At 40.1% G+C, this 12,041-nt stretch overlaps 1 protein-coding gene across 3 annotated transcripts in view; it reads left to right on the forward strand.

The window, feature by feature from the left end:
- dync1i2a (dynein, cytoplasmic 1, intermediate chain 2a) overlaps positions 1 to 12,041 on the forward strand; it is a 31,134-nt gene continuing 19,093 nt past the window's right edge. The window contains exons 1-6 of one of the 3 annotated variants that reach the window (XM_058392510.1): positions 1 to 125; positions 2,339 to 2,450; positions 4,599 to 4,713; positions 7,956 to 8,046; positions 9,391 to 9,444; positions 9,878 to 9,993. In XM_058392510.1, the coding sequence (XP_058248493.1) occupies positions 2,343 to 2,450; positions 4,599 to 4,713; positions 7,956 to 8,046; positions 9,391 to 9,444; positions 9,878 to 9,993 (484 nt within the window). In that variant the 5' untranslated portion in view covers positions 1 to 125; positions 2,339 to 2,342. Of the gene's footprint in view, positions 126 to 214; positions 234 to 2,338; positions 2,451 to 4,598; positions 4,714 to 7,955; positions 8,047 to 9,390; positions 9,445 to 9,877; positions 9,994 to 12,041 lie in introns of those variants that run through there. The other 2 variants (XM_058392511.1, XM_058392512.1) reach the window with 2 other exon arrangements.

The following is a 12,041-nucleotide window of genomic DNA, read 5'->3' on the forward strand; positions in this document are numbered from 1 at the left end:
TGATTTTGAACCTTCCCGGCATCCGTTTTTCATCATCGCTCCTCTAATATCCGGAAGCTGTTCTTTGGACGCTGCCAACAAAAACAACGGTTTCTGGAGATTAATCGAAGAAGCTCAGATAACGGGTCAGTCTCTGTCCATTTTAACTTCATAGTAAAAATATCCAGCAGTTTATCTTGACACCAGTGGCACCTTTCCCCCCCCAGGGCGTTTTGTATATCGCTGCTGTTTAAGTAAGTTTGATGTGTACCATCCACGATGAATGACAGGTTTGTAAGCTAACGTTTAGCTAACCCATCAGCAACGTAGGCAGTAGTGAGCGCTGAGACTAACGATGAGGTGTGATTTGTTAGATAATGCGCGATTTCACGATCAAGCTGTGTTTTAGATTTGTAATAATCCAATAATCTCTGATCTGCCCTCCGCCTGCAGGTGTGCTCCTGCTCATGCACAAACCTCTAGTGGTCACTTGACTTTGCTAAATCGTCGCCGCCCAAGCTAGTCCGGGAGCTGTGGTGTTTCATATACAGCGATCTGAAGATCGAGGTTTCTCAGGAAGAACTGCATAGAAATGATGCCACAAACATGCTTGTTGTTTATTAATGAGCAAATATGAAGTGTTAGCCAATACAGTACGTGCTACAGCTTCAGACACTGAAGCTAGCTAGTTAGCTTTATGATAAAGTGCTGGAGGCACTGAGAGGGGTGAGAGCTGGGACTGGATCATATGTGGTCAAATTATTATAGATTTGTTTTGCGATGCTACCTTTCTGATTACGTTCAGTTTATTATTATTATTTGGTTAGTGATTGTATTATTAGTAATTAGTAATATTCGCCATGATGTATTTGGATAAACAGAAAGAAATCTGCTTTGTCGTTGTTGGGAATAAATGTGTTTGGAAACAAATCACAACCCAGTTAAAGGGTCAGGCTGTGTCTATAAATCTGCGTCTATAAATCTGCGTCTAAACTTCTACCTCATAGTGCCTGAAGAACAGTGCTTTCTTTCTGTTCCTAATCTCCCATAAAATCACGAGTTGTAGTGTGATCTGAAGAGAATAAACAACCAGGCTGTTGTTGTACAAAGTCAAAAATATAGGAATATAACCCCATCAGTTCGCCTTCGTTTTGTAAGGAATTTTATCATTTGATTGTAGTGTTTTGTGTAGAAATGAAAAAGGGAATTTATTCCACCTGGGGCACTTACACTTTTTGCCATATGTTTTGAGATACCCCACCAAATCGTTGTTTTTCAGGGGTTGAGCTTGGCCTCTTTAGTTCCAGTGAAAGGAACTTTCATTGACATTTTGGACAACAGTTTAGGGATGACCCCTTCCTGTTCCAACATGACTGCGCTCCAGTGCACAAAGCAAGGTCCATGGATGAAAAGACATGGATGAGGGAGTTTGGTGTGGAGGAACTTGACTGGCCTGCACAGAGTCCTGACCTCAACCCGATAGAACACCTTTGGGATGAATTAGAGCAGAGACTGTGAGCCAGGCCAAAACTGGGATGTCTGCCTTTACGTGCACATGAATGTAATATGGAGTTGGCCCGCCCTTTGCAGCTATAAAAGCTCTTCTGGGAAAATAACTCTTCTGGGAAGGTTTTCCACAAGGTTTAGGAGTGTATTTATGGGAATTTTTGACCATTCTACTAGAAGCACATTTGTGAGGTCAGGCACTGATGTTGGACAAGAAGGTCTTGCTCGCAGTCTCCGCTCTAATTCATCCCAAAGATGTTCTCTCGGGTTGAGGTCAGAACTCTGTGCAGGCCTTTTTTGCACTGGTGGGCAGGGGCCATCCCCAAACTGTTCTCACAAAGTTGGGAGCATGAAATTGTCCAACATGTCTTGGTAAGCTGAAGCATTAAGAGTTCCATTCACTGGAAATAAGGGGCCAAGCCCAACCCCTGAAAAACAACACCAGAATTGAATGATTTGGAGTGGTGTCCCAAAACTTTTGGCAATATAGGGTAAGTGCAGATTTACCCTTCTTAGTGGGGTTTTAGGGTTCTAGTGCAGTTCACAAGGGAAATATTGAGCTATTTTCTAATCCACTGAATTGTAAGTAGAGAAGAAAAATAGTCAGGTTGTTTGTCTTTTGTTGTCTATACAGCGTGATCTCTATTTCTTTCTGGATAATAAGACTTTAATGTGTAGTTGTTCCTAAATATCGCTCTTTGAATGACATGAAAATTATCTTTCTACATATAGATTATGCCATCTATGTGCAGAAGGAGATGTGTGAGCATTTTTGCTTTTCACACACTTGTGCAGAAATGCTTGGTGAATGTTCAGTGCACATTATGATTTGTGGTTGTTTTCTGTTCTACAGCATCATGTCGGATAAGAGTGAGCTGAAGGCAGAGTTGGAGAGAAAGAAGCAGCGCCTTGCTCAAATAAGGGAAGAAAAGAAGAGAAAAGAGGAAGAACGCAAGAAAAAAGAGGTGAGAACATACAGCCAACACATTGTTTATACATTGTTGGTATTAGCATACACAAAAAGCAAGTCATTTTTAATTGTTTCTCTACTTTTGCTTATGTGGACATTTACAGTTAACTAGATCACGTCACACATGTTATGTGCAATAACTGAAAGCAAAGCAAATCTATAATAACAAATTGTGTGTAATAGGAAAGTAACAGTGTACTTAACAGTCTTAGTTTTCATTTTGGTATATAATTGTTTTTAATGACCAGAGAGCTTTAAATAGTAAATGTGGGACACAAATATATCACTAAGGCCATAAGACATTTTAATACTGACAAAAAGCCAGTAAAACCTCATGTTTGTGTCACATGGAAAAATCCTTTGTGCAATAACAAATCATTTTGAATTAATCACGAAAAAGGGGAGAAATGACACACGGTTCAGAAATAGATTTTAATGAATAATTGGTGCTTGTAATTGTAAGTCATAATGTCACTCAGTTAGATGTGTAGATGAGATGTGTCCATTCTCAGAACAATGTGGATATCAGGAGCATATTGTCTAGCTCTAAGAGTAAACATGCGCTTTTACATCTTGAGCCTGTTGCTTGTTAAAGTTCTGTACAAACTGTTCAGTGTATGAAATAAGCAATGATTTAAGTGTAATTGATGAGTTATAAACACAATTCACCCACTAGCTGTATATTTTGGGGTGACACAGTAGTGCAGTGTGTAACACCAGACACTGATCCTCAGTTCAATCCTGAGCCTGTGTTTCTTCTGGCTTCCCTGGTTTTCTTCCAGTTCCCGAAAACATGCTGACTGGCTATACTAAATTGCCCCTAGTTGTGAAAGTGTGTGTGAACGTGTATGTACATGGTTTCCTGCAGTGGACTGGCCTCCATCCAGGTTGTATTCCTGCCTTGTGTCTTCATGTTTCTGGGATTCTCTATGATCCTGACCAGAAACTGAAGATGAGTAAATAAATAAACTAACTTTTGTAACTAAAGACATTCCTGTTTATAGAAGGATGCATTTAAACATACTGCTATTATACACTGATCAGCCATAACATTATGAGCACTTGCAGGTGAAGTGAAGAACACTGATTATTTCCTGAAAATTTTGTTGATGTGTTAGAAGCAGGAAACATGAGCAAGTGTAAGGATTTGAGCGAGTTTGATAAGGGCTGAATTGTGATGGTTGACTGGATCAGAGCATCTCCAAAACTGCAGCTCTTGTGGGTTGTTCAGTGGTCATTATCTATCTAAGTTATCTTTTAGTTCATTTAAGTCCTGTAAGTTGCGAGGTGGGGCCTATGGAGGCATAGAACAACTTCATGGATCTAGTGGAGTCCATGGCTTGACTGATCAGGGCTGTTTTGGCAGCAAAAGGGCGACCAATACAACACTAGGCAGGTGGTCATTATGTTACGTCTGATCGGTGTATACCTTGGTTTTTGTACATATATGAAGCTGAACCTAACTACCGTACCTTAGTCCGGCTTCTCTGGTCGAGAGGGTAATGAAATCGTATATGGTGTTTTCTTTCATATCGATCTATTCGGCAACCTTCTAAAATTGGTACCTTCAGCTGTTTTAGCGTTACATGTTCCTTGCATTGCTTAGTATTCACCCCAATGAACTTATCCACATCATGCCATGTTACTACCAGGAAAGATACTGATTTTTTTATTATGTGATTTAAACGATATGTCTGATGTTTAAAAGCTGGAGCATTTTTTAATATAGAAAAACAAACAACTAATTATAATACTAAAATGTTCATTAAAATATAACTAGACTTTTTCTGCTTGCACAAGTATTTGGATTTTGTCTACATTTACAGATGCATATTTTCTGGGCTATGTCTGTCAGCTTTGCACATCTGAATCATATTTTTGCCCATTCTTCATACCAACATTGCTCAAGCTCTAATTTGATGAACAGCAATATTTAAAATTTCTCTCAGATACACAGTCCTGTTTGAGGTTTGGGCTGTGGCTAGGACATTGTAGCACATTCAGGCTCTCAGCTTTGAACCACTCTGTATTGTTTAGGGTTGTTGCAAAGTGAACCTCCATGCCAATCTCAAGCTCCTTGGAGACTGGAACATGTTTTTCTTTTTTAAATAAATATGAGCATTTTTCTGTGTCCCTCTGTCAGGCGGAGCAGCTGAAAGAACCTGTTGTGGTGCAGGATGACTCTGATCTGGAGAAGAAGAGGAGAGAGGCTGAAGCACTGCTTCAGAGCATGGGAATTGCACCAGATGTGCCAACAGGTAAGTCGCACTTCACACCCTCTTCATATGTGATCAGTGCTGTAAATCCATGGCCGCGGTTCTCTGGAGTTGTTGATCGCCTGAGACTCGTTCTTGGTGCAGTTGGATATGGATTCCATTTTTCTAAGATGCTGTTGGACTTGTCGTCATGGAAACAAGGCTATAAGCATAAACTTGCACAGGAGCGGGCTTTCGCAGCACAAACAATATCAGATGAAACAAGGGTGTGATTACTCTGTTCATTTGTGAGCAACCCATTGAAATAGTCACAGTATTAATAAAAACAAAATCTTTTGTTTGACGATAACAGTGTGTTATTTTCATAGATAATATGTATTGCTTTTCTGCTTCTGGGGGACCAAGCAGAAGAGCAATACAGAACACAAGCTATTATCCATAGGTCAGGGATTGTAGAGGTGGCAGATGCAAGTGCAGAACAGATCACACTATTCAAAAACCTCCAGACTATAAAATAAACTATGGTACCTGTGAGAATACACAAACAAAATCTATGAAAACGACAGCAAGAAAAGCTTGCCAAAAAAAATTATGGGTGTTAATAAGGAGTAACATAAAAAAAGTAAAAATCAGTGGGGCATCTGACATGATCATGTGACATGCTGTGGATGATGGGTAGTGCAGTTCAGCATAGATTTTGGCCATGACACAATTACCTAGTTATAGGTTTAGGACGATTGACGATAGTATCAGGAATCGCATATAAATTCTATCCCGCTATCTGCTAAATCAGATGATAAAAATGTGTGTTCCCTTTTTTTCCTGTACAAAGGTAATCCCTTGCAAGCTGACTTTGAGCAGAGCAACAAAACATTAATCTTTCCCTCCTGAAAGCCACAGGAGATTCTATCGACAATTGGCCATAATTAGTGGGAACAATCTCACAAGCTTACCCAGTTCTATTTGTAACTGTATTTAATTACTTGAAATAGGACATTTAAAATCTTCTTATAGTTTGTTTTTCATGTTCTCTTCATTTCACTGCTGGCTATGACATTACCATTGAAGAAATGAAGTGAAATAAACCTGGGTGAGATGCGTGAGTCAGCCAGTGAACAAAACTGAGTGAAAAGAAATTTCAGCATTTCAGTAGTCACTTGTTGTTTTGTGGATCATGATTTTAAATGTTAGCACATCGGCCCCTTCCAATCAACACGGCAGCGTGCAATTATCCCAATTTGTTTAAACTCTGCCATTTTAATCAACTACACACGTGCATTCTGTTTATATTAACCTGTTTTGGAACACTCACCAACAGATCAGGCTTACATCAACTTAGCTTGTATTTGTTAAGTGATGTATGAAGGACACAGCCCTGTACATGTTCCACATAAACACTCCGAATGCTGGAGATGTCCATGGATAAATCAGTAAACTAGGGGTTTATCTAAAGTCATACACTGATCAGGCATAACATTATGAGCAGTGAGAGGTGAAGTGAATAACACTGATGATCTCCTCATCATGGCACCTGTTAGTGGGTGGGATATATTAGGCAGCAAGTGAACATTTTGTCCTCAAAGTTGATGTGTTAGAAGCAGGAAAAATGGACAAGCGTAAGGATTTGAGCGAGTTTGATGAAGGGCCAAATGTGATGGCTAGACGACTGGATCAGAGCATCTCCAAAACTGCAGCTCTTGTGGGGTGTTCCCGGTCTGCAGTGGTCAGTATGTATCAAAAGTCGTCCAAGGAAGGAACAGTGGTGAACCGGCGACAGGGTCATGGGCGGCCAAGGCTCATTGATGCATGTGGGGAACGAAGGCCAGACAGACGAGCTACTGTTGAACAAATTGCTGAAGAAGTTAATGCTGGTTCTGATAGAAAGGTGTCCGTATACACAGTACATCTCAATTTGTTGTGTATGAGGCTGCATAGCTGCAGGCAAGTCAGGGTGCCCACACTGACCCATGCGCACAGCTGAAAGCGGCAACAGAACTGGACAACGGAGCAATGGAAGAAGGTGGCTTGGTCTGATGAATCACGTTTTCTTTTACATCACGTGGCTGGCCGGGTGCGTGTGCTTTGCTTACCTGGGGAACACATGGCACCAGGATGCACTATGGGATGAAGGCAATCTGGCAAAGGGGGGAGCAACAGAATTTTAGGCAGGTGGTCATAATGTTATGCCTGATCAGTGTACATGCAGCACGATTTTCCCTTGGGCTCAGTAGTGTGTCTTATAAATTCAGAAGCTTCAAATATTTAGATTTCCAGATTTTCTCTTTTTTGAAAGAGCTATTACATTGTGTCTTTAAAATCTTCATTGTTGCAAACAAAGCAAAAGCAGTCCAGCCCCATGAGAGAATACAGAGAATAGGAACCTTTAAAAATGGTCAGCAGTAGTCCAATTAAAACCGTTTCCATTTTCTGATGGTGATTAGTTCAACCATGTAGTTATTATTCGCTGAATTTTACACAACAGACACAAGGGGGCAGAAGTACTCCAGGGTACACTTACACGGTGAAGCCTCGGTGTTAGATGTCCATTTATCAGCAGTCAAAGCTGCTGACCTGCTGTTAGTGACTGCAGTATACACTGACATTTCATTATTTAATATCACTTCATGAATTTTAAGCAGTAAAGCACATTTATTTCTTATATGATTCAGAAACCTATAATAATATAATTTATTTATTCACTTCACTCTGTCCGGTTCTGTATGTTTGATTTTGTGTGCAAATATCAACAGATAGTATGAACTGAAGGGTAGAAATAAATGCTTATTTATATCTGACTTGTATTAGAAATAGTTCTAATGGTTTATGTACACATTTGTAATTATAAAGAATGTATTCACAATTCAGTTAAGCATACAAGCATAAATGGGGAAAAAATGCTGTGCTATACATTTGAAATATATTGTATTATTGCACACAAGCACAAAACAAATTTATATATAAATTCATTGAAAGTGTTTTTAAACATTTAAGATGTATTGTGTTGCTATATATATATATATATATATATATATATATATATATATATATATATATATATATATATATATATATATATATATATATATATATATGATCTGTATGTGATGGCCTATTTATTTGTATTATATATTGATATATTGTTTTTCCCCCTCATATGATTCAGCAATATCTTATTTAATCCATAATATCTAACTTTTTTTCTTTTGTATTTTTTTGTATTTATAAATTGCCTTTGTTTGCATTCAGGCTACATTTGCCTCTGTGTTGTCTGATTTGTCCCTCAGTTTCCGGGCCCTTGTCTCCCACGGCCAAATCTGCAGGCACCCCAAGTGAAGCAGGTAGCCAGGATTCAGGCGACGGCACCACAGGACCCAGGTATAATCACCAGCAGCATTCTCCTTCTCTCTTTCTCACTTTCTCTCTCTTTTTTTTTTTGTAATTGATAGTGCTGAAGACGTTGATGATTGTGGGATTGTATGAGCGACAGACAGTCTGTCTGTACACCAAAGGCACAGTCAAATGTTTATGTTGTTTAAAGGCTTTGTGTGTGGTTTAGTGTACAGGTTTGAACAGGCAGAACGTTTGTTTTCACTGTTTCGTGCTATTACCTGCTTTTGCTTATGCCTCAAAATGTAATTGTGCCACGTAGAAAAACCTTTGGGGGAGAGATTAAATATTTGTTTTTGTTCACATGTCCGGTATAGTATCTAATTTAATCTGTTTCTCAAGTCAGTTTCACGGATTGTTACATACTAAGTGTTTGTGCGTTTAGTTAATTTGATTTTCATAGCGTTGGAGTTTATTTTAGGAGGTTTTTATTACCGTTGTTTATACATTCAAAATACAATCCCAATTCACATACAGTATAATTAAATTCCAGTGGAGCAAAAACTAATTTACTGGGTGATACTGGTACAACGGAGCAATAATGTTTATTTGTGACGATCAGAAATAGAATGTGCCATTTTTAGTTAAAGTACAAAATGCTCAAGTAACAATCTGATAGCTTGTGAGCTGCCTGGGGGACTCTTTAACCCCTGATTAAAGTTTGGGACTCTAAACCGAAGTTTTGAAACTCTAGCCCTTCTCTGTCTCTGTCTCTCTCTCTCTCTCTCTCTCTCTCTCTCACACACACACACACGTGTGTTTGAACGCAGCCCTTGGAGGGGGTACTTACCAGCCCGAGGCCCTCCGTGTCCACTCATTTCCCTCTGCTACACTGCCGCTTCCTACACACATGGAGGTCATTTTTCTAACCACATATACACACTCGCACATCCACAAGGACTCATGTACATCCTCCTGGGCCACACGCTGCCACACACTACCCCCCACACACACACACTCATAGGTAGATCTGCTACTCACTTGTGAGTCATGGCCGGGTCTGTGACACAGCTAGCCGATAGACATGTTGCTTCAGAGTCTTGTTAGACATGATTCACGCAAAAAAAGTCTTTAGAGTTGGATATTCTGTTTTCGTATCATGATGCATACACAACATTATTAATACATTATGACAGAGAATTTTTTTGCTGTAGGTAATATTATGTGTTTTTGTAGGTTCTGTTTAAATGAATGTAAAGCTTTGTTCAAATTGTTGTTGTATAGAGTGCGTTTTAATAATTTGCTACAAAATGTTGTTCTAACCATGCTAATAAACCTCTTTTAAATATTCTCTCTTGTATTAACACTGAGCTGTCGCTGTGATACTAACAGGACTCTCCACTGGGACTCTGATCCTTCTACATTACTGCTTCACTCCGAGCTGGGGTACCGCATTCTCCTTATTCTATGTTTTACTTCTTTGCCTACTTTCTACTCGCTTTTACTAATCAAACTAATTCAGATAGCTTGTATTAGCACAAAGCAAACCATTTGGTCCCATGGTCGATCATTTCCTACATCATCTTGTATTGAATAGGCCACTTGATTAGTTTCTAATTCTAGTCTTGTTTAGTTGAGGGACCAAGTAATACTTTGAGCACATGTGTTTCTCGGTATTCCCATGTGTTGCTGATAAAACATAAGAGATGTTTCCCGAAAGAACAAGTGAGGCAGTAGTGCCGTTTCGTGATGGTTGTGTGAATGTTTGGCTTTGGCGCTGTGCTCTTACTCATTTATGACTGGCTGCTTTCTCATTTGTTGATTTGGGTTTGTCTGTTTGTTTGTTTGTTTCTCTGTCCACGTTTATTCCCACCCCCAGGCGAGGCCCGGCAAAGCTGAGCATTGCGAAGGTGACTCAGGTGGACTTCCCTCCCAAAGAGGTGGTGTCTTACAGCAAGGAGACTCAGACCCCCACCATGAGTGAGCAGAAAGAGGGTGAGTTTTGACCATGAAAACACTCACAGGCAGATGTGTCCTTGCTGCCCACATGTCTGCTGTTAGGACATTGCGTTTTCTTCGTATTTAGCGCTATGTTGTTGCCCAACATTTTGTTGTTGTTGATTCTCTTCACCAACAGCTGCTTTTTGTAATTACTCATATCCCCTTAAAATTTCCATACTGATTTTACAATCAGAACCTCCAGTGTTCTATACCCTAATAATCAAACACACACACACACACACAACTCGAAGCAAAAACTAATGACCTGTTTTGCTCAGAAAACTGCAAACTTCAGCACCATATGTGTTCCACATACTTTTTTCTCTACCCAGCTTGTGTTCAGGTAAATTCAGCATGCTGGTAGTTGCAGAAGTAACATGTGATGACATGCCAGTCACTGGTGATGTGTGATCTGACTGCAGGACACCAAACCTCTCTGATCTGATGAAATGTGTCAAAAAGAGTCTGCCTGTATATGTCTGTATCTGTATCTGTGTGTGTGTGTGTGTGTCTCTCTTCCTGTGTGTGTCTGACTGTGTGTTTGATTGAGTCTTTCGGTCGGTGTATGTGTTTGAATGTGTTGCTGTATGTGTCTGCATGCGTGTCTGCATGTGTGTCTGTGTGCGTGTCTGCATGTTTTTTTGTGTTTCTGTGAGAGAGAACTTTCTTTGGAAATGATCTGAGATGAGCGAGCATGGAGATGAAAGCTAAGGGAAAATTGCAGAGTCTCGAGAAACATAAGAAGCCAAAGAAAGATTAAACTCCCTGATGCATCTCTCTCTCTCTCACACACACACACACACTATCCTTATGCTTGCTTTATGTCTGTCTTACTGAACACAAGGCCAATTTGCATTTTGGATGGGAAAAACAGGCATGGCATGAAGGAGAGTGATACAGAAAGAGTGAGGGGGTGGGAGAAGGCGAGCAGGAGACTGAAGGATGATATGATGAAGTGTGCCAGGGCTTGCTAAAGCATCTGATGAATGTCAATATGGATGTAATTGCAGCTTGTAGCTTTTATGGGGGTTGTGCACAAGTCTTCAAAAAAAAAAAAAAGCGCTCCATTTCGTGTCAGGCTTGTCATGATCTTCAGGTTGGTCCTTGTGTCATGCACATGCTGGAAGGTGGAGGTGCAGCGATAATAATTGCTGTGTGTGTGTTAACAGGGTTTTGCCTTACAGGGTTTTTGTTATGGTCTGTGTTATTTCTGCTGTAGACATTTTGACTTATGCGAGGATATGATTTAGCCCAAATAATATATATGTTTTGAACAGAGGTCTAAGTCACAGAAGTTATAAGGCGGATGATATTGTCGTCTTCTCAGTGTGTAAATATGTTCTGAATATTGTGTGTATATGAGAGATTAATTGTGTTTGCAGAAAACCCTGTTAGTATAATATGGTCAAAAGACCATTGGTAAATTTCTGAAAATGATGTTCATGAATTTTCTGCTGCTCTGTTCCAACACCCCCCCCCTTTCTATTCTCTTTCTCCTTTATCCTTGTTAAAGTGTATGGAGTCTTTCCATGGCATCGTAAAAGTGTGTTTAACAGTGCCAATATCTGCAGACAACACCACACCAAAATCCCCCTCCACCTCTGCTTCCATCTTTTCCTCCTGTACTATGTAATCATTTCATCAACTCTTTTGCTTTCCCGTGCAGGCACGTAACTAAACGCATTGGGTGACATTGAGAGGCTTTCACGCCTCTTGTCCCTGCCACTCAGAGAGATGGCTTGCTCTCTCTCTCTCTTCTCTCTCTCTCTCTCTCTCTCTCTCTCTCTCTCTCTCTCTCTCTCTCTCTCTGTCTTTCTCTCTGGCTGATTGAGTGATTTGTCTTGGGCTGTAGAGGTAGTGAAGGTCTGCTCTCTGAAGGTCAGCGGGTGGTACACCACAGAAGCAGAGGACACAGAATCCACTGCGCTGCACACACAGACTCGGCTGCTTGAAGCTTAGGTTGACACACACGTGCTGATTAAGGCTCTTGATTTGCAGCATTCAGTTCATATTCAGTGTCCTTATTTTAAATTCCCTCTCTG

This window comes from Hemibagrus wyckioides, linkage group LG06 (assembly GCF_019097595.1).
Source record: "Hemibagrus wyckioides isolate EC202008001 linkage group LG06, SWU_Hwy_1.0, whole genome shotgun sequence".
NCBI lineage: Eukaryota > Metazoa > Chordata > Actinopteri > Siluriformes > Bagridae > Hemibagrus > Hemibagrus wyckioides.